At 45.5% G+C, this 20,797-nt stretch overlaps 1 protein-coding gene across 5 annotated transcripts in view; it reads right to left on the bottom strand.

Annotated features, from left to right (window-relative positions):
* Positions 1-20,797, bottom strand: part of LOC140715967 (coiled-coil domain-containing protein 120-like) — a 53,681-nt gene that overhangs the window by 27,174 nt on the left and 5,710 nt on the right. For 2 of the 5 annotated variants that reach the window (XM_073028582.1, XM_073028586.1), the window contains exons 2-5: positions 8,895-9,015; positions 7,846-7,932; positions 6,908-7,041; positions 3,704-3,823 (exon numbers count right to left, since the gene is read on the bottom strand). In XM_073028582.1, the coding sequence (XP_072884683.1) occupies positions 3,704-3,823; positions 6,908-7,041; positions 7,846-7,897 (306 nt within the window). In that variant the 5' untranslated portion in view covers positions 7,898-7,932; positions 8,895-9,015. Of the gene's footprint in view, positions 1-3,703; positions 3,824-6,907; positions 7,042-7,845; positions 7,933-8,880; positions 9,016-20,797 lie in introns of all 5 variants that reach the window. The other 3 variants (XM_073028584.1, XM_073028585.1, XM_073028583.1) reach the window with 3 other exon arrangements.

The following is a 20,797-nucleotide window of genomic DNA, read 5'->3' as shown; positions in this document are numbered from 1 at the left end:
TTTAAAGATGCATTAAGTATAGGTAAACTACCACAATCTTTTTATGAAGCTTCTATTTCTTTAATTCTTAAAAAAGATAAAGATCCCACTGAATGTGCATCTTATCGGCCTATATCTTTGCTGAATATGGACTTTAAGATTTTTAGTAAAATCCTGGCTGTTAGATTAGAAAATATATTGCCTCGGATTATTTCTGAGGATCAGACTGGATTTATTAAAAATCGTTATTCATCTTTTAATATTAGAAAATTAATTAATATTGCTTATACTTCTTCATCTAAAATCCCAGAATGTGTCATCTCCTTAGATGCCGAAAAAGCATTTGATAGAGTCGAATGGTCATATTTATTTAATACTTTGCAACATTTTAATTTTAGTTCAAAATTTATATCATGGATTAAATTAATATATCAGAAACCTTTAGCTTCGGTTTTCACTAATAATCAAAGATCCCCTTTTTTTCAACTATTTCGGGGTACAAGGCAAGGTTGTCCTTTAAGCCCTTTATTATTTGACATTGCTTTGGAACCCTTGGCTATAGCTATTCGTGAATCACCCAATATTTTAGGTATTACCCGCGGGGAGACGATGTATAAGGTATCATTATATGCAGATGATTTGTTATTATATATATCTGATCCTGAAAGATCTATTCCTGCTATTTCTTCTTTGCTTGCTCAATTTAGTAACTTCTCTGGGTATAAATTGAATTTTAATAAGAGTGAACTTTTTCCATTAAATATGCATACTCCAATTTATAATCGGGTACCATATAGAATTGTTACAGACTATTTTACTTATTTAGGTATTAAAATTACTAAAAAACATAAAGATTTATTTAAAACTAATTTTTTGCCTTTAATAGATCAAATTAAGCAACTTGCTAATAGGTGGTCCCCACTATCTATGTCTTTGGTAGGTAGAATTAATGCCATTAAGATGATGATACTACCTAAATTTTTATACCTATTTCAAGTATTACCAATTTTTATTCCTAAATCTTTTTTCGATACAGTTGATTCTAAAATATCGTCGTATTTGTGGCAGAACAAAAATCCTAGGTTAGCTAAAAAATATTTACAGAAGCCTAAGAAGGAGGGCAGTTTGGCTCTACCAAACTTAAGATTTTACTATTGGGCAGTTAATATACGGTATTTGATATTTTGGACACAAGAATCGACTACAGTTGCTGGCCCACAATGGGTAAATTTGGAATGTAAATCTGTGCAAGATTTCTCATTGATTTCAATCTTAGGATCTTCACTTCCCTTCTCGTTATTTAAAATGAATAAACAGATAACTAATCCTATAGTCAAGTATACATTACGAATCTGGTTTCAATTTCGTAAATTTTTTGGTTTGAATAAGTTTATACTGTCAAGCCCTATAACAGCTAATTACTTTTTTCGACCATCTTCCATAGATCAAGCCTTTTATTTATGGAAAACAAAAGGTATAACATGTTTTCGTGATCTGTTTTTGGATGATAACATTATGTCCTTCGAACAATTATCTAATAAATATAATTTATCTAAAACCCATTTTTTTAGATATCTACAAATTAGAAATTTTTTATATAATGAACTAAAGTCTTTTTCGAAAGAATGTCCATTGGACATTACAGAAAGAATTTTAGCTCTTAATCCTTGTCAAAAGGGTCTTGTTGCTATCATTTATAATATGATTATGAATCTACAACCAGATATATCTGAAAAAATTAAGAAGGAATGGCAGGAAGAACTGCATTGCCCTATTTCTACTGAGCAATGGGAAAAAATTTTATTATTGGTAAACTCATCCTCTATATGTGCTAAACATACTCTAATACAATTTAAGGTCGTACACAGAGCTCATATGTCTAAAGATAAACTTGCTCGATTTTACTCGTATGTTAATCCAACCTGTGATAGATGTCATTCTGATATAGCTTCGTTGACTCATATGTTTTGGTCCTGTCCTTGCTTACATAACTATTGGAAAGATATTTTTAATATTATTTCAAGAGTTTTAAATATTAATCTCCAACCACACCCTTTTACTGCAATTTTTGGCCTACCAATGATGGATAATAAGTGTTTATCCGCTTCATCCCAACGAATGATTGCATTTATTACACTAATGGCTAGAAGATCCATTTTACTGAATTGGAAAGAAGCCAATCCTCCAACAGTATCTCAGTGGTTTTCCCAAACTATTTCCTGTTTAAGTTTAGAAAAAATTAGAAGTGTGGTTTTCGATCCTTCAGTTAAATTTGAGGAAACTTGGAGACCATTTATCCAGCATTTTCATATGAATTATACGGTCTGATCCTGAACCTTATTGTCACTATCCTGAATTGTGTGGATGGAGGTTGGGAGTCATAGGCACTACTGTATATATATAACATTATGCGATTGCCCATGTTGGTTAGTTTTCTTTTTCTATTTAGTTGTTGTTTTTTTTTTTTTTTTTTGTTTTGGGGGGGGGTTTTCTTAATCATTTATATTATTATATGAGTTTGAGAGATTCTATGTATGGATCAATATATATTTGAATGTTTATCAATCTATTATGTACTCTCAAATGTCTTGTAACAATATTTTTCTTCTGTTTTTTTTCAAAAAACTAATAAAAAGATTTGAAAAGAAAGTAATGGACTGCTTCTCTGACATTCTCCTGTAAAATGTCTTGATACAATTTTGAATTAATTGTTTCCTCAACGATTAAAAGCTGTCCAGGCCCTGAGGCGGCAAGGCAGCCCCAAACCACGATGGTTCTTCCACCATGCTTCACGGTTGGGATGCGGTTTTGGTGTTGGTGTGCAGTGCCCTTCTTCCTCCAAACATAGCAGTGTGTATTTCTGCCGTAAATTCAACTTTTGTCTCATCTGTCCACAGAACATTGTCCCAGAAACATTGTAGAACATCTGAAAACATTGCAAACTTGAGACTCGCTGTAATGTTTTTTTTTGGAGAGCAGTTGGTTCCCCCATGGTGTCTTTCCATGAACACTATGCTTGTTGAGTGTTTTTCTTATAGTCGACTTTAGCAAGTTCTAGAGATTTCTGCGGGTCTTTTTTTGTTACCATTGGGCTCTTTTTCACATCCTTCAGCACTGCACATTGTGTTCTTGGTGTGATATTTGCAGGATGCCCTCTCCTAGGGAGAGTAGCAATAGTACTGAACTTCCTCTGTTCGTAGACAACTTCTGCTACTGTGGACTGATGAACACTCAGGTCTTTAGAAATACTTTTGTAGCCTTTTCCAGCTTCATGCATCTCTACAATTCTTCTTCTAAGGTCCTCTGACAGTTGTTTTGATCAAGGCACGGTGCACGTAAAATCTTTTTTCTCAATAAATAAATGAACAAGTATAACTTTTTGTGTTACTTATTTAATTGGGTTCTCTTTATCTAGTTTTATCTCGTTATCCAGTTTTAGGACTTGCATGAAGATCTGATCTGATCACATTTCAGGTCATATTTATGCAGAAACAGAGAAAATTCTAAACTTCCTAGCATCACTGTAACCCCTCTGAACCCTGATCAGATCCCAGCCTGTAACCTACTCCCAGCAATCTGTTATTGTATATATAAACCCCCGAATCCCTGGATTAGATCCTAGCCTGTAACCCACTCCTGGGGATCTGTTATTCTATATATAAACTCCAGAATCCCTGGATTAGATCAGATTCTAGGCCTGACACTTCCCCAGGACACCACTTACCCCTCCCAAATGGGCGCTCGGTTCCGAGGCTCGGTACACCCCTCCAGAACGACGAATCACCTGTGGCGGTTTCTCCCCGGGTTCCAACGGGTACTCCGTGGGCAATCGGCCGGTCAGCTCCTGGAACGAGAGGAAGGCACCAGGGAGGGGGTGAGGAGAGGTGCGGAGACCCAACACGGTGCTGGCATTTGGTTGGTACAGGGATAGGGTGCAAACGCCACACATGGGCAATGGAGCAGGTCGGGATCGGACCAGGATGGTTGTACCCTCTGTGCCACTGGTGAGCTCAGAGCACAGAAACAGGCCATTCGGTCCAATTGTTCAGTGCCAACCAAGATGCCCATCTAAGCCAGTCCATATGCTCATATTTGATGTGTATCCCTCTGAATCTCTATGGACAATGTACTTGTTCAAGTGGTTTTTAAATTTGTTAATATACAGTACTGTGCAAAAGTCTTACGCACATGTACATAGCCAGGGTGCCGAGGACATTTGCACAGTACTGTATTTGCCGATGTGGACCGGAGAGAGTGTTTGTAGATCTGGCGGAAGAAAAGGATGATGAGGATGACGAGGGAGGGGTGTAGGACAGAAACAGAGTGCTGGGATGCAGACGCACCCGGCCCTGAGACACCAGGCAAGGTCATTTGATTCCAAACAATTGATTTATTGATCATTACAGAATGTCCCTCTGGTGGTTCCCACCCCTCCCCTTTTCCCAACCATGATCAAATGGTGAAACGCCTTGATAAAACGGATGTGGGGAGGATGCTTCTCATGGTTGGGAGAGTCTAATACCAAAGGACACAGCCCCAGAATAGAGGGGCATCCTTTTAGAATAGAGACGAGAAGGAATTTCTTTAGCCAGAGAGTGGTGAATCTGTTAAACTCTTTATCACAGGCAGCCGTGGGGACCAAGTCTTTATATATATTTAAGGCAGAGGTTGATAGATACTTTGAATGGTCAGGGCATGAAGGGATACGGGAAGGCAGGAGATTGGGGCTGAGAGGAAAATTGGATCAGCCATGACGAAATGGGCCAAATGGCCTAATTCTATTCCTGTATCTTATTGTCTTATGGTTCCCCCTCTCTCTGCCCCCGTCCCATTCTCAGTCCACAATAGAGACCCATATCAGAATCAGGTTTATCATCACTCACATATGTCAGGAAATGTGATTTTATTTTGTGTGTGGCAGTAGTACAGTACATGGACCTGAGAGATTTGGACAGTATCTTACCTGCCTCAAACATCTCCTCTGGCAGCTCAATCCATGTACAGACCAGCCTTTGGGTGAAGACGTTGCCCCTCAGGTTCCTATTAAACCTCTCCCCTCTCACATTAAACCTGTGCCCTGAAGTTCTTGACTCACCAGCCCTGGAGAAAAGGACTGTGCATTCACCCTCTCTACACCCCTCATGATGATATACATCTCCTTAAGGTCACCCCTCAGTCTCCCGTTCTCCAAAGAATAAAATCGTGTTCTACCTAACCTCTCACTGTTGCTCAGTCCCTTGAGTCCTGGCAACATCTTCGTAAATCTTCCCTGAACTCACTCCAGTCTAAGGACGTCTTTACCAAAACTGAACACAATTTTCCAACTGTGGTCTCACTGGCGTCTTGAGCAGCTGCAACAATCCGCATCGGAATTAAACTGCACCTGCCGTTCCTCAGCCCACCTCCCCAGCTGATCAAGATCCTCCTGAAGTTCAAGAAAAAATAAAACAGCACTGGGGAATGAAACAGAACTGAAGATGGATAAATCCCCAGGACCAGACACTGAAACTTCATAAGACATTGGTCAGACTGCACTCGGAGTATTGTTGGCAGTTTCGGGGCCCTTATCCAAGAAAGGATGCGCGTGGCATTGGAGAGGGTCCAGAGGAGGTTCACAGGAATGTTTCTGGGAATGACAGGATTAGTGTACGAAGATTGTTTGATGGCTTTTAGAATGGAATTTAGAAGAATGAGAGGGGATCTCATTGAAACCTATCAAATAGTGAAAGGTCTAGATAGAGTGGACATGGAGGGGATGAGAGAGTCTAGGACTAGAGGGCACAGCCTCAGAATGGAAAGGTGTCCATTTAGAATAGAGGTGAGGAGGAATTTCTTTAGCCAGAGGGTGGTGAATCTGTGGAATTAATTGCCACAGATGGCTGTGGAGGTTGAGTCAATGGATATGTTTAAAGTGGAGGTTGATAGGTTGGGGCGTCAAAGGTTACGGGGAGAAGGCAGGCGATTGGGATAATAAATCAGCCACGATGGAATGGCAGAGCAGTCTCGATGGGCTGAAGGGCCTAATTCGGCTCCTGTGTTTTATTTGAGATGGTATAGGCATGTCTTCCAATATTCTGCAATGATCCCTGCTGACTGGAAGGGAAAAAACGTACCCCATCCCCTCACTGTCCCTGACAGCGTAAAGAACGAGGGATTAGTAGAGCACAGCTATCAAAAGGAAGGCTGTAGATGCGAGTAATTTGGAGATAAACTACAGGAAATACTCAGCGGGGCAGGCAGCTGCTGTGGAGAGAGAAGAACAGGCCCTGGTCAAACTATTGTCAGGGAAGTCTGCACAGTCAAGGAAGCAGGGAAAGGGAATTTGGTGAGTAATAATCAGACTGGGGAGAGGCAGAGCACAGTTGGTGCAGCGGGTAGAGTCGCTGTCTTGGGGAACCAGAGACCTGGGTTCGATCCCGCACTCTGCTGTTTGTAGTGTGTGTGGGTCGAGTGGGGAGGGGGGATTTATTGCAGTGGTGGGGGGAGGGTGGAAGAAGATGAAGGGAAATGTGGAGGGGGGTTGATGAAGCGGGGTATGTGGGGAGTGCGCAGGAGGGGTTAGATGATGGTGGAATGTATGGACAAGAGTGATGAAGGTGAATGGGGTTGGAGCAGATAGACGATGTGGGGGGGGTAAAGTTGTGAATTAACTGGGTGGGGAGATGAAGGAGAATGTGGAAGGGAAATGATGGGGATTATCTGGGGAATGTTTGTTGTGGGGGTTAGATGACAGGGGAGGGAATGAAATGGGTTTGTTCGTGGGTGAGCAGGGGCCTGATGGGCTGAAGGGCCTGTTCTGAAACCGGATGGTTTGTGGATCAGTAGGGGCTGTTCCAGTGATGCAGGAGGAGCTGGGCGGCAGAGGGGAATAGAGGGGTGGCATCCCCAGTCCCGGGTCCCCTGACCCAGCCGACACCCCCACACTCACAGCCTCCTGCAGACACAGAGCCCTCAGCTCCCCGATCTTCCTCCGCAGGTTCTCCTCCATCTTCTGCCGCCGCAGCGCCAGCTCGATCCTCCGCTCCCCCTTCGACTGCCCCGCCTTGGTGTACCGTGGCAATCCTGTGGGGTGAGGGTCAAACACTGAAACCACCGTCTGTCCAAATTCACTCCAGTTCGGTGTAATCCTGTCTCAATTTCTGGCCTAATGCACTCCAGTCCGAACTTTCTCTGCTCCGCTCCGGTTTAGTCAAGTGTCCAGTGGACTCTGGCCCTGGTCTATCCAGAACGAACAGATCTGCTCCAGTCCACTCTGAACTTACTCAGTTGCTCTGGTCACCCCAGTTCAGTCCTGTCCAAACAGACTTCAAAGCAACACACACAAAACGCTGGGGGAACTCAGCAGGTCAGGCAGCAACTACAGAAATGAATAAACAGTCACCGTTTCAGGTCAGAGCTGGAAAGGAAGGGGGAAGAGGCCAGAATCAGGGGAGAGGAAGGAAGATCAGCTAGACAGTAAAAGGTGAAGCCAGGTGAGAGAGAAAGGTAAAGGGCTGGAGAGGAAAGAATCTGATAGGAGAGAGTGGACCACAGAGGAAGGAGGAGGGGACCCGGGGGAAGGTGACAGGCCGGTGAGGAGAAGAGACAAGAGGCCAGAGTGGGGAATAGAAACTGACTACAGTCTGATCGGAACATAATCCACTCCAGTCCAAACTTAACTTAGTCCAGTGGAGTCTGGTCAGTTCCACCTAGTCTGGTTTGGTAAGCTTTAGTCCAAATTGCACCAGCTCCTTCTGGGTTGAATTCAGTCTGGTTTTGTGAAAAGCTGGTCCCTACATCCAATAACTGAACAGTGCATTCCCAGCAATGCCCCCAACCCACCCCAGACCCTTCCCGACACACCCTCACCATCACGGGTTCACCTACCAGGAGAGCGAAAGTCACCAGTTGCCATGGTCACCACACCTTCGACCTCCATGCCTCCAGTGACGGGGAGGGGATTTGACCTTCCTGCTGGTGAGAGGAGGGAGTATTAACTCATGGAGAAGGAGAAGAGGGCAAGGCACAGAGGGAGAGGCAGTGACACAAAGCCCCATCCACCACGAGAGGGTGTGATGGGACAGAGTGGAGGGAGCTTCACTCTGTGTGTGACCCCAGGAGTGTGTGATGGGACAGAGTAGAGGGAGCTTCACTCTGTGTCTGACCCCGGGAGGGTGTGATGGGATGGTGTGGAGGAAGCTTCACTCTGTGTCTGACCCCAGGAGTGTGTGATGGGACAGTGTGGAGGGAGCTTCACTCTATGTCTGACTCTGGGAGTGTGTGATGGGACAGTGGGGAGGGAGCTTCACTCTGTGACTGACCCTGGGAGTGTGTGATGGGACGGTGTGGAGGGAGCTTCACTCTGTGTCTGACCCCGGGAGGGTGTGATGGGATGGTGTGGAGGGAGCTTCACTCTGTGTCTGACCCCAGGAGTGTGTGATGGGACAGTGTGGAGGGAGCTTCACTCTATGTCTGACTCTGGGAGTGTATGATGGGACAGTGGGGAGGGAGCTTCACTCTGTAACTGACCCTGGGAGTGTGTGATGGGACGGTGTGGAGGGTGCTTCACTCTGTGTCTGACCCCGGGAGTGTGTGACGGGACGGTGTGGAGGGAGTTTCACTCTATGTCTGACTCCGGGAGTGTGTGATGGGACAGTGGGGAGGGAGCTTCACTCTGTGACTGACCCTGGGAGTGTGTGATGGGACGGTGTGGAGGGAGCTTCACTCTGTGTCTGACCCCGGGAGTGTGTGATGGGACAGTGAGGAGGGAGCTTCACTCTGTGACTGACCCTGGGAGTGTGTGATGGGACGGTGTGGAGGGAGATTCACTCTGTGTCTGACCCCAGGAGTGCGTGATAAAATGGTGTAGAGGGAGCTTCACTCTGTCTGACAGAGTTGACCCGAGTCAGTTTGAGTCCATACCTGGCTGTACTCACCTGCACAGGTTAGTCACTGTCATCAGTCATTGCTCCTGTCTGCCCCGGGATGGTTGGGACAATGTTCTCCTCAGGCAGAACCTAAAGTATTCACAGCGTTGACTAACAGGACTGTCTCACACTGAAGACAAAAAAGAAAGGGGTGAGTTGTTACACAAAAAATAATTATCGATCCAGTTTCTGTTCTGTCAGTTCAAGTTAAATTATCATTCAATCATACACATGTATACAGCTAAATGAAATATTATCCTCTGGGACCAGTACATACATATAGTGCATATAGTTATGATCCAGCACACAGACTCACAAAATAATATTAGCACATCCTTGAATGGCATAGCCTGAAGGTTGATGGTGCATGGGATGTTGCCCTGGAGCCAGGTTTCCAGAAGAACAAACACACAGCAGTTCCTCATCTCACTGTGGAAGGTAATACAGCTAGTCTTCCAACGAGCAAGCACTGGAGGGCAGCACCGATGGGAGAGCCCGACAGCAGGGGCAAGCACTGATTCCAGCCTGCCTGTCATGCCTCGCTTCTCCCTCACACTGCCTCCTCCTCCTCTGTAATGAGTGACGCTGGTAACTTGGGATGAGGCAAGACGGGGAGCCCTGGAAACTCAAGTTCTGCCCGTGGGTGGTGGTGAATCTGTGGGACATCACTGTCCCACAGGAACCGGTGAGGAGAGAGCCCCGTACATAGGATCCAACATTATAGGACAGCAAGAGGCTGCAGTGGGCAGTAGACTAGGCCAGCTCTGATTGAATGAGGTTTAAAAGCCGGGGTCACCTATCTATTGGAAAGATATCAATAAGATGGAAAGATGGCAGAGAAAAATTTATGAGGACATTGCTAGAACTTGAGGACCTGAGTTATTCGAGAGAAAGATTGAATCAGTTAGGACTTTATTCCCTGGAACGTAGGAGAATGAGGGGAGTATACTAAATTATGAGGGGTATAGACAGGGTATATGCAAGTAGACTTTTTTCCTGTTGAGGTTGGGTGAGATTAGAACTAGAGGTCATGGGTGAAATGTGAAATGTATTTAGGGGAACATGAGGGCAATGTCTTCACTCAGAGAGCAACACATACAAACATACAGCAGGTCAGGCAGCATCAAGAATCTGGCCTGCTGAGAGTTCCTCCAGCAGTTTGAGTGTGTTGCTCGGATTTCCAGCGTCTGCAGATTCTCTCGTTTGTGATTCACTCAGAGGGTGGTGAGAGTGCAGAACGAGCTGCCAGCAGAAGTGCTGGATGTGGGTCTGATTTCAATACTTAAGAGAAGTTTGATTAAGTACATGGATGGAGGGGTATGGAGGACTCTGGTCCAGGTGCAGGTCGAAGGGACAAGGCAGAGCAACAGGTCAGCATGGACTCAATGGGCTGAAGGGCCTGTTTCCGTGCTGTAGTTCCCTTTGAGGTTTGTGGCAGCAGTACAGAGCAAAACTATAACATTTATTTATTTCTGTGACTTATAATAAGTAAACAGTGCAAAAGAGGAATAGTGAGCTGGTGTTTGAAGACTGTTCGAAATCTGATGGCGGAGGGGAAGAAGCTGTTCCTAAAATGCAGACAGTGTGTCCTTAGGCTCCTGTACCTCCTCTCTGATGGCAGAAACAAGAAGAGGCCATGTCCCGGATGGTGAGGGTCCTTCAAGATTGAAGCTGCCTAATTGTGGCACTGCATCTTGAAGACGTCCTTGATAGAGGGGACAGTTGTACCCGTGATGGAGCTGACTTGCGTCTGCAACCCTCTGCAGTGTCTTCTGATCTTGTGCATCACAGCCTCCATACTAGATGGTGATGCAATCAGTTAGAATGATCTCCACCATACGTCTATAGAAATTTGCTAGAGTTTTTGGTGAAATCTCCTCAAACTCCTGATGAAGTAGAGCTGCTGGCGTTCCTTCTTGGTGATTGCATCAATGTGCTGGGTCCAGGGAAGGTCCTCTGAGATGCTGAAAGCACTTCTGACACCTCGGTGAGGACTGGAGTGTGTTCTCCCGAAGTCCCCTTCCAGAAGTCCAAAACATCCCAACATCCCCTTGCAGAAGTCCACAATCTCACTAAGGTTGCTGTTGTGACATCCCTCAATCAGCTGATCCATCACGCCTCGTCGCCATCTGAGATTCCGTCAACGACAGTGGTACACAGGATCACAACGGAGGGTTGTAGACTTAGCCAGCTCCATCACGGACACAACCCTCCTCAACCAAAGAAGCGACACACACAAAATGCTGGTGGAACACAGCAGGCCAGGCAGCATCTATAAGGAGAAGCACTGTCGACGTTTCGGGCCGAGACCCTTCGTCAGTCCTGATGAAGGGTCTCGGCCTGAAACGTCAACAGTGCTTCTCCTTATAGATGCTGCCTGGCCTGCTGCGTTCCACCAGCATTTTGTGTGTGTTGCTTGAATTTCCAGCATCTGCAGATTTCCTCATGTTTGCCAACCAAAGAACATTTATTATCAAAGTACATATGCAGTCTACAACCCCGAGATTCGTCTTCCCACACAGACAGATGCAAAACAAAAAAAAATCTATGGAGACGTCCTGACTCCAGGCTTCCTGGCCGACAACATTGTGGAACCTTCTCAGAGACAGCAAAGTCCCAGATCACACGATCGGTTCAAAAACACACTAACAAGGTCATCCTCAAAGGTCATGCCTCAAGAAGCGACATCCATCATGAAGGACTCTCACCACATACAATATGCCTCTCTGATTACTATCATCAGGGAAGATGCATACCCATCAGGGAAACGCATACCATCAAGAAAACGCATACCATCAGGGAAGATGCATACCATCAGGGAAACGCATACCATCAGGGAAGATGTTCCTCAAGGTTTTAGGAACATCTCCTTCCCCCCCCCCACCATCAAGATTCCAAACAGTTCATGAACACCACCTCACCATTCCTCCTTTATTTATTTTTCAAAGTAATTTAATTATCAGAGTGCAGATATGTCACCATATACAACTCTGAGATTCCTTTTCTAGCAGGCATACCCAATAAATCCAATAATCATAATAGAATCAACAAAATACCAGGCCAATCTGGGCGTTCAACCAGAGTGCAGAAGACAAGAAACTGTAAATACAAAAATAAATAATAATAATAATAAAAAATAAGCCATAAATATCGAGAATGTGAGACGAAAGGTCCTTGAAAGTGGGTCCATAGGTTGTGGGAACATTTCAATGATGGGGCAAGTGAAGTTGAGTGAAGTTATCCCCTTTGGTTCAAGAGCCCGATGGTCGAGGAGTAGTAAGTGGTCCTGAAACTGATGGTATGAGTCCTGAGGCTCCTGCACCTCCTTCCTGATGTTTGAGGGGTTATAACTGTTCCTGAACCCAGTGGTCAGAGTCCTGAGGCTCCTGCACCTCCTTCCTGATGTTTGAGGGGTTATAACTGTTCCTGAACCCTGTGGTGCGAGTCCTGAGGCTCCTGCACTTCCTTCCTGATGTTTGAGGGGTTATAACTGTTCCTGAACCCGGTGGTCCGAGTCCTCAGGGTTGTGTACTTTCTTCCTGATGGCAGCAGCGAGAGGAGAACAAGAACTGGCTGGTAGGAGCCCCTGATAATGGATGCTACTTTCTTGCGACAGCGTCTCACGTAGAGGTGCTCAATGGTGGGCAGGGCTTTACCCATGATGCAGTGGGCTGTATCCACCACTTCTTGCAGGATTTTCCATTCAAGGAGCATTGGTGTGATGCAGCCAGTCAATGTACAGTTCTCTCTTTTAAAACAGAGTAATTTTACGTCTTTGCACGGAACAGCTTCCACAAAACAACAGATACCACGTCATCTAAGTCTTGTTACAATAAACCTGATTCAGTTTCAACCTGAATCGTTAACTCCAGTTCCCTCCCACCAGATGCTGCCTGACCTGCTGAGAATCTGTGGCAGTTTTCCCCTCATCGGACACCTCCGCTAAATGAGGAGGAGTGGTGACGTAGCCACTGAGACAGATTCGTCTCCCCCCTGCCCCCCTCCCAAGAGCCTGCCCTGAGAGTAGGGCAGGAAGAGCAGGTGAGAGATTAACCCCAGCATGTTATCGTGAGAGATAGGCCCTTTGGCCCATCTCATCTGTGCTACCAACCACCAATCAACACTGATCTCAATTCACTGGAAACAAAACATGGAAATGAACAGGATTTCCTCAATCATTCGGTGAACCATATTGTGTCGAACTAACGGAACTAGTAATTAAATGTTTAACTAAATCAGTCTCTTGCTGTCTACACAATCTCCACCTCCCCCCATTCCCTGCTTCTCAAACACCTCTATCATATCTGCATCCACCTCCAGCCTTGGAAGGAAATTCCAGGCACCCTCTACTGTGTTATATACAAAAAACTTGACACACACATCTCAGATAATAGTGCAGCAGTTAGCACAAAGCTTTAAGACTTCTGCGTAGTAGCCTGCGCCGTTGTGACCATTTAAACCTGTGCGTTGGTGTGTCTGCGTCGCTCTGCAATTCACCGCCAAAACGCTAGTTGGCGGTGGGGTTTCTAATGGTGACTGAGCGCATCATGTTGGAGTTGGAGCTAATAAATGTTGAACAAGGGTGTACGGTACAGCGTAGGTTACGCGGCTAAGCCGTATCTACAGCGTTCACTTGATGCAGAATTATATATCAGCCTTTACATGCAATCCCCACCACTGCTTGTATGTTCTCCACCTGACCACATGGGTTTCTTCCGGGTGATTCAGATACCTCCCACAGTCCAAAGATGTACCATTTGGTAGGTTAATTGGTCTTTGTAAATTGTCCCATGATCAGGCTAGGATTAAACCAGGGGACTGGGTTGGTTGGTGCGGCTGTAACGAAACCCAATTTCCCTCGGGATCAATAAAGTATGTCTGTCTGTCTGATTGCTGGATTTCACAGCTTGAAAGGCTGGAAGTATTGTAGCTTAATCAATCAATCAGTAGGTAAATGCCCTCAAGTATTAGACATTTCAACCCTGGGGGGGAAATACCGCTCTCTACCTACACCTTATGTAATTTTATAAACCTCTCTCAAGTCTTTCCTCAGCCTCAAACACTCCACAGAAAATAACCCAAGTTTGTCCAATCGCTCCTTATATTATGCTCTCTAGTCCAGGCAGCATCCTGGTGAACTTCTGCACCCTCTCCAAAGCCCCCACACCCTTCCCGGAACCTAATGCAGATCAAGAATTAAAGACACACTCACCCTGGGCATTCTCTCCTCCCCCAGAGGGCAGAAACTTTAATGTACTGTTTCACCTGAGATGCCAAGGCGGTTAGCAGAATGCTTTACGGTACCGGAGCCCAATCAGGGTTCAATTCCCGCCACTGTCACTCAACGTCAGCAAAACCAAGGAACTGATTGAGGACTTCAGAAAGAGTAAGATGAGGGAACACACACCAGTCCTCATCGACGGATCAGAAGTGGAGAGGATGAACAATTACAAGTTCTTGGGTGTCAACGTCTCTGAGGATCTATCATGGACAAAATAGGCACAACAGCAGCTATATTTCATTGGGAGTTTGAGGAGGTTTGGATTTCCAGCATCTGTCAAAATTTGCACCTGGTGGGGTAAACTAGAGTGGCTGGGGGGGATGGGATCTAGAGTGCTAGAACAGTTAGCGGAGAGTTTGTGGAGGCAGACGTTGGTAAGACTTCAGACAAAGTCAAGAGTCAAAAGATTGAGCATGGAGTCCTGAGCTGCCTACATTTCAATGCAAGAAGTATCGTAGGAAAGACAGATGAGCTCAGGGCATGAATAACACCGGAAATTATGATATTGCAGCCATTAGTGAGACTTGGTTGCAGGAAGGGCAAGACTGGCAGCTCAAAATTCTGCAGTTCTGTTGTTTTGGACGCAACAGAATAGGAGGGATTGTGGGGGGGGAGGGGCGCGTTCCTAGTCAGGGAAGAGGTCACAACCGTGCTCAGTCAGGACAGACTGGAGAACGGATCTCGTCAGGCATTACGGGTGGAACTGACGCATATGAAATGTATGACCACGTTAATGGGGCCACCAAATGGTCCGCGGGAATTAGAAGGACAAATTTGCAGAGAGATCAGAGATTATAGTAGTTAATTTTAAACTTTCCACATATTGACTGGGACTCCCATATTGTAAAAGGATTAGGTGGGACAGAGTTTGTCAAATGTGTTCGGGAAAGTTTCCTTCATCAGTACATAGTAGTCCCAGTGACAGTGTGTGATACTGGATCTGCTGTTAGGGAACGAGACAGGGCAGGTGGCAGACGTTTGTGCAGGGGAACACTTTGCATCCAGTGATCACAATGCCACTAGTTTCAAAGTAAATATGCAAAGAGACAGGTCTGGTCTGCGAGTTGGGATTCTACATTGGAAAAAGGCCCATTTTGATGGTATCAGAAATGATCTGGTGAGTGTGGATTGGGACAGACTGATTTCTGTCAAAGGTGTACGTGATAAGTGGGAGGCCTTCAAAAGTGAAATTTTGAGAGTACATAGCTTGTATTTGCCTGTGAGAATAAAAGGAAAAGATAACAAGTGCAGGGAATCTTGGTTTTCAAGAAACACTCAGACCCTGGTTAAGAAAAAAAACTGGAGGTGCTCAGTAGGTATAGACAAGTCGGAACCAATGAGGTACTTCTGGAGTACAAGAAATGCAAATGAAGACTTACAAAAGAAATCAGGAGGACTAAAAGAAGACATGAGGTTACCCTAGCAGACAAGATGAATGAGAATCCTAAAGTATTCTACAGCTATGTTAAGACCAAAAGGACTGTAAGGGACAAAATTGGTCCTCTGGAAGATCAGAATGTGTAGACACAAAAGAGATGGGGGAGATTTAAACTTTTTCTTTGCGCAGGAGACTAACACAGTGTCTATAAAAGTGACTGGATAATAATATGGTTAACCGGAGCAGACAGAGAGAGAAGAGTACCCCTGTGGCCGTTCCCATCAAAAATAAGTATACCGTTTTGGATACTGTTGGTGGGGATGACCTACCAGGAACAAGCTGCAGTGGTCCTGTCTCTGGCACTGAGGTTGGACCCTTGACTAGGAAGGGGAGGAGGGAAGAGAAGAGAGCGGTATTGATAGGGGATTCTATAGACAGGGGGGCAGATAGGAGATTTTGTGGGGAAGATCGGGAGTCTCGGATGGTATGTTGCTTCCCTGGTACCCCTGGTACCGGGGTCTGAGACATCTCAGATCGGGTGCAGGTTATTCTCGAGAGGGAGGGCAAGAATCCAGATGTTGTGGTCCATGTAGGGACCAATGACGTGGGTAGGATGAGTGAGGGGGTCCTGCGTAGGGAGTTCAGGGAGTTAGGTGCGAAGCTGAAGGGCAGGACCTCCAGGGTAACAATCTCAGGATTGCTACCTGTGCCACGTGCGAGTGAGTCAAGGAACAGGAGGATTATAAAGATTAATACGTGGCTGAGAGGATGGTGCAGGAGGGAGGGCTTCAGGTTTGTAGATAATTGGGCTTTGTTCCAGGGAAGGTGGGATCTGTTCCGAAGGGACGGTTTACACCTGAACTGGAGCGGTACTAACATTCTTACAGGTAAAGTTTGCTAGTGCTTCTTGGGGGGGTTTAAACTAAATTTGCAGGGGGGGGGGGACAGAGGATAGCGAGAGGAAGAATAAAGGACAGGTGGGGACTACACGGTTCCGGAATATTAAGTGTGTAGTAGAGAAAGGTGAGGCGGAACAAGTGATAAGGAGGACACATGTACAGAGGGATGGACTGACAGAACATGGAGTTAAATGTGTTGAAAGAATAAGTAAATTTAGGAAGGACAACAAAATTCTAGGGGCGTATAGACCGATGGGAGGTCGGGGAGCTGGGTTAAGCACAATAGGCAGCGATTCAAACAGAGAGAGGAGAAATGGGTTAAAAATTCTATATCTGAATGCACGAAATGTCAGAAATAAGGCGGATGAGCTTGAAGCCCAGGTGCGAATGGGTAACTTTGATGTTGTTGGGATAACGGAGACATGGCTGCAGGGAGATCAGACCTGGGAAATGAATGTACAAGGGTATACGTGCTATCGTAGGGACAGAAATGTGGGCAGAGGGGGTGGGGTGGCCCTGTTGGTGAGGAATGAGATTCAGTCCTTTGCAAGGGGGGACATAGGGTCAGGAGAAATAGAGTCTGTGTGGATAGAACTGAGGAACAGTAAGGGCAAAAGGACCCAAATGGGTGTTGTCTACAGGCCACCAAACAGTAGCATGGATATTGGGTGCAAGTTGAATAGGGAGTTAACATTGGCATGTGGCAAAGATAATGTCACAGTAGTTATGGGGGATTTCAACATGCAGGTGAACTGGGAGAATCAGGTGTGCTGGACCACAGGATAGGGAGTTTGTAGAGTGCCTACGGGATGCATTCTTGGAACAGCTTGTATGAGAGCCGACCAGGGACAAGACTATTCTGGATTTAGTGTTATGTAATGAACAGGATTTGATAAGCGATCTCGCAGTAAAGGATCCATTAGGAGGTAGTGATTACAATATGATAAGCTTTTATCTGCAATTTGAGAAGGATAAAGGCAGTTCGGAGGTGTCAGTGTTGCAGATGAACAGAGGAAACTATGGAGCCATGAGGGAGGAGCTGGCCAAAGTTGACTGGACGGATAGCCTAGCAGAAAAGACAGTGGAACAGCAATGGCAGGTATTCTTGGGAATAATGCACAAGGTGCAAAATCAGTTCATCCCCCAGAGAAGGAAGGATTCAAAGGGGGGAAAGGGGCCACAGTGGTTGACAAAGGAAGTCAGAGATTGCATAGCATTAAAAAAAAAAGGAAATATGACAGAGCTAAGGTGAGTGGGAGGACAGATGATTGGGAAGTTTTTAAGGAACAACAGAACTTAACTAAAAAGACAATACGGGGAGAAAAAATGAGGTACGAACGCAAGCTAGCCAGGAATATAAAGGAAGATAGCAAAAGCTTTTTTAGGTATGGGAAGAGAAAGAAGATAGTTAAGAACAATGTTGGGCCCTTGAAGAATGAATTGGGTGAAATTGTTATGGGAAACAGAGAAATGGCAGAAGAATTTAATGAGTACTTTGGATCTGTTTTCACTAAGGAAGACACAAGCAATCTCCCAGATGTATGGATGGGCCGAGGACATAGGGTAACAGAGGAAATGAAACGGATTGACATTCGGAAGGAAACGGTGATGAGAAGACTGATGGGACTGAAGGCTGACAAATCCCCAGGTCCAGATGGTCTGCACCCTAGGCTACTAAAGGAGGTGGCTCTGGAAATTGCGGATGCATTGGTAATCATTTCCCAATGTTCCTTAGATTCAGGATCAGTTCCTGAGGATTGGAGAACGGCTAATGTTATCCCACTTTTTAAGAAAGGAGGGAGGGAGAAAACAGAGAACTATTGACCTGTCAGCCTGACATCGGTGGTGGGAAAGATGCTAGAGTCCATTATTAAGGATGAAATAGTGGCAGATCTAGATAGCAGTGATAGGATTGGGCCGAGCCAGCATCGATTTACCAAGGGTAAATCATGCTTGATTAATCTGTTGGAGTTTTTCGAGGATGTAACCAGGAAGTTAGACGGGGGAGATCCAGTGGATGTAGTGTACCTCGATTTTCAGAAGGCATTTGATAAGGTCCCACATAGAAGATTGGTGGGTAAAATCAAAGCTCATGGCATTGACATGGATAGAAAACTGGTTGGCAGATAGAAAGCAAAGGGTAGCGGTGAATGGGTGTTTCTCGGAATGGCAGGTGGTGACTAGTGGGGTGCCACAGGGCTCGGTATTGGGACCACAGCTGTTTACCATTTACGTTAACGATTTGGATGAAGGCATCGAAAATAACATCAGCAAATTTGCTGATGATACTAAGCTGGGTTGCAGTGTGACATGTGATGAGGATGTTAGGAGAATTCAGGGTGACTTGGATCGGCTGGGTGAGTGGGCAGATACTTGGCAGATGGCATTTAATGTGAATAAGTGTGAGGTTATCCACTGGGAGTAAGAACAGGAAGGCAGATTATTATCTGAATGGTGTAGAGTTGGGTAAGGGAGAAATACAAAGAGATCTAGGAGTCCTTGTTCATCAGTCACTGAAGGTGAATGAGCAAGTGCAGCAGGCAGTGAAGAAGGCTAATGGAATGTTGGCCTTTATTACAAAGGGAATTGAGTACAAGAGCAAGGAAATCCTCTTGCATTTGTACAGAGCCCTGGTGAAACCACACCTGGAGTATTGTATACAGTTTTGGTCTCCAGGGTTAAGGAAGGACATCCTGGCTGTAGAGGAAGTGCAGCGTAGATTCACGAGGTTAATTCCTGGGATATCTGGACTGTCTTACGCAGAGAGGTTAGAGAGACTGGGCTTGTACACACTGGAATTAAGGAGATTGAGAGGGGATCTGATTGAAACATATAAGATTATTAGGGGATTGGACAAGATAGAGGCAGGAAATATGTTCCAGATGCTGGCAGAGTCCAGTACCAGAGGGCATGGTTTGAGAATAAGGGGTAGGTCATTTAGGACAGAGTTAAGGAAAAACTTCTTCTCCCAGAGAGTTGTGGGGGTCTGGAATGCAGTGCCTCGTAAGGTAGTGGAGGCCAATTCTCTGGATGCTTTCAAGAAGGAGCTAGATAGGTATCTTATGGATAGGGGAATCAAGGGATATGGGGACGAGGCAGGAACCGGGTATTGATAGCAATTGATCAGCCATGATCTCAAAATGGCGGTGCAGGCTCGAAGGGCCGAATGGTCTACTTCTGCACCCATTGTCTATTTGCAGATGACACCAAGTTTGGAAGTGTAGACGACAGTGAGAAAGGCGATCATGGCTTGCAGAGGGCAAGTCTTACACAGTGAATGGTAGGACAAAGGGAACTGGGCATACAGGTCCGTAATTCACTGGAAGTGGCAACTCGGGTAGATCGGGTTGTAAAGAAAGCTTTCGGCACATTTGCGTTCACAACTCAAAGCACTGAATACAGCAGACGGGATGTAAACTTGAAGTTGTATCAGACATTGTTGAGGCCTAATTTGGAGTATTGTGTGCAATTTTGGTCACCAACCGACAGGAAAGATATAAATAAGATTGAAATAGCACAGAGAAAATTTACAAGGCTGTTGACTGGAGGACCTGAGTTATGAGGAAAGATCGAATAGGTTTATCCCTTGGAATGTGGAAGATGGAGAGAAGTTTTGATAGAGGTGTACAGATCAGGTAAATGCAATCAGGCTTTTCTCACTGAGTTTGGGTGGGACAGCAACTAGAGGCCATGGGTGAAGGGTGAAAGGTGAGTGGTTTTAGGGGAGCATGAGGAGGAACTTCTTCACTCAGAGGGTCATGCGAGTGTAGGACGAGCTGCCAGAACAAGTGGTGCATATGAGTTCGATTTCAACTTTTAAGAGAAGTTTGGACAGGTACATGGATGGTCGGACTATGGTCCGGGTGCAGACTGATGGGAGTAGGCTGTCTAAATGGTTCGGCATGAACTAGATGGGCCACTGCGCATTATGCACTGTACTCTGTGTTTCGATGACTCTATTTCCACCCTGGAGACAAAATGCTGTCTGCTCTGTCTCCATACACGAGGAAACCTGCAGATGCCGGAAATTCAAGCAACACACACAAAATGCTGGTGGAACGCAGCAGGCCAGGCAGCATCTATAGGGAGAAGCACTGTTGATGTTTCGGGCCGAGACCCTTCGTCAGGACTAACTGAAAGGAAAGATAGTAAGAGATTTGAAAGTAGGAGGGGGAGGGGAAAATGCGAAATGATAGAAGACTGGAGGGGGTGGGGTGAAGCTTAGAGCCGGAAAGATGATTGGCAAAAGGGATACAGAGCTGGAGAAGGGAAAGGATCATGGGACGGGAGGCCTAGGGAGAAAGAAAGGGGGAGAGGAGCACCCCCTTTCAACAGTGCTTCTCCTATAGATCCT

The sequence above is a fragment of the Hemitrygon akajei genome, chromosome 24 (genome assembly GCF_048418815.1).
Source record: "Hemitrygon akajei chromosome 24, sHemAka1.3, whole genome shotgun sequence".
In the NCBI taxonomy this organism is placed as follows: Eukaryota; Metazoa; Chordata; class Chondrichthyes; order Myliobatiformes; family Dasyatidae; genus Hemitrygon; species Hemitrygon akajei.
This window is presented reverse-complemented; position numbering and strand designations above follow the sequence as displayed.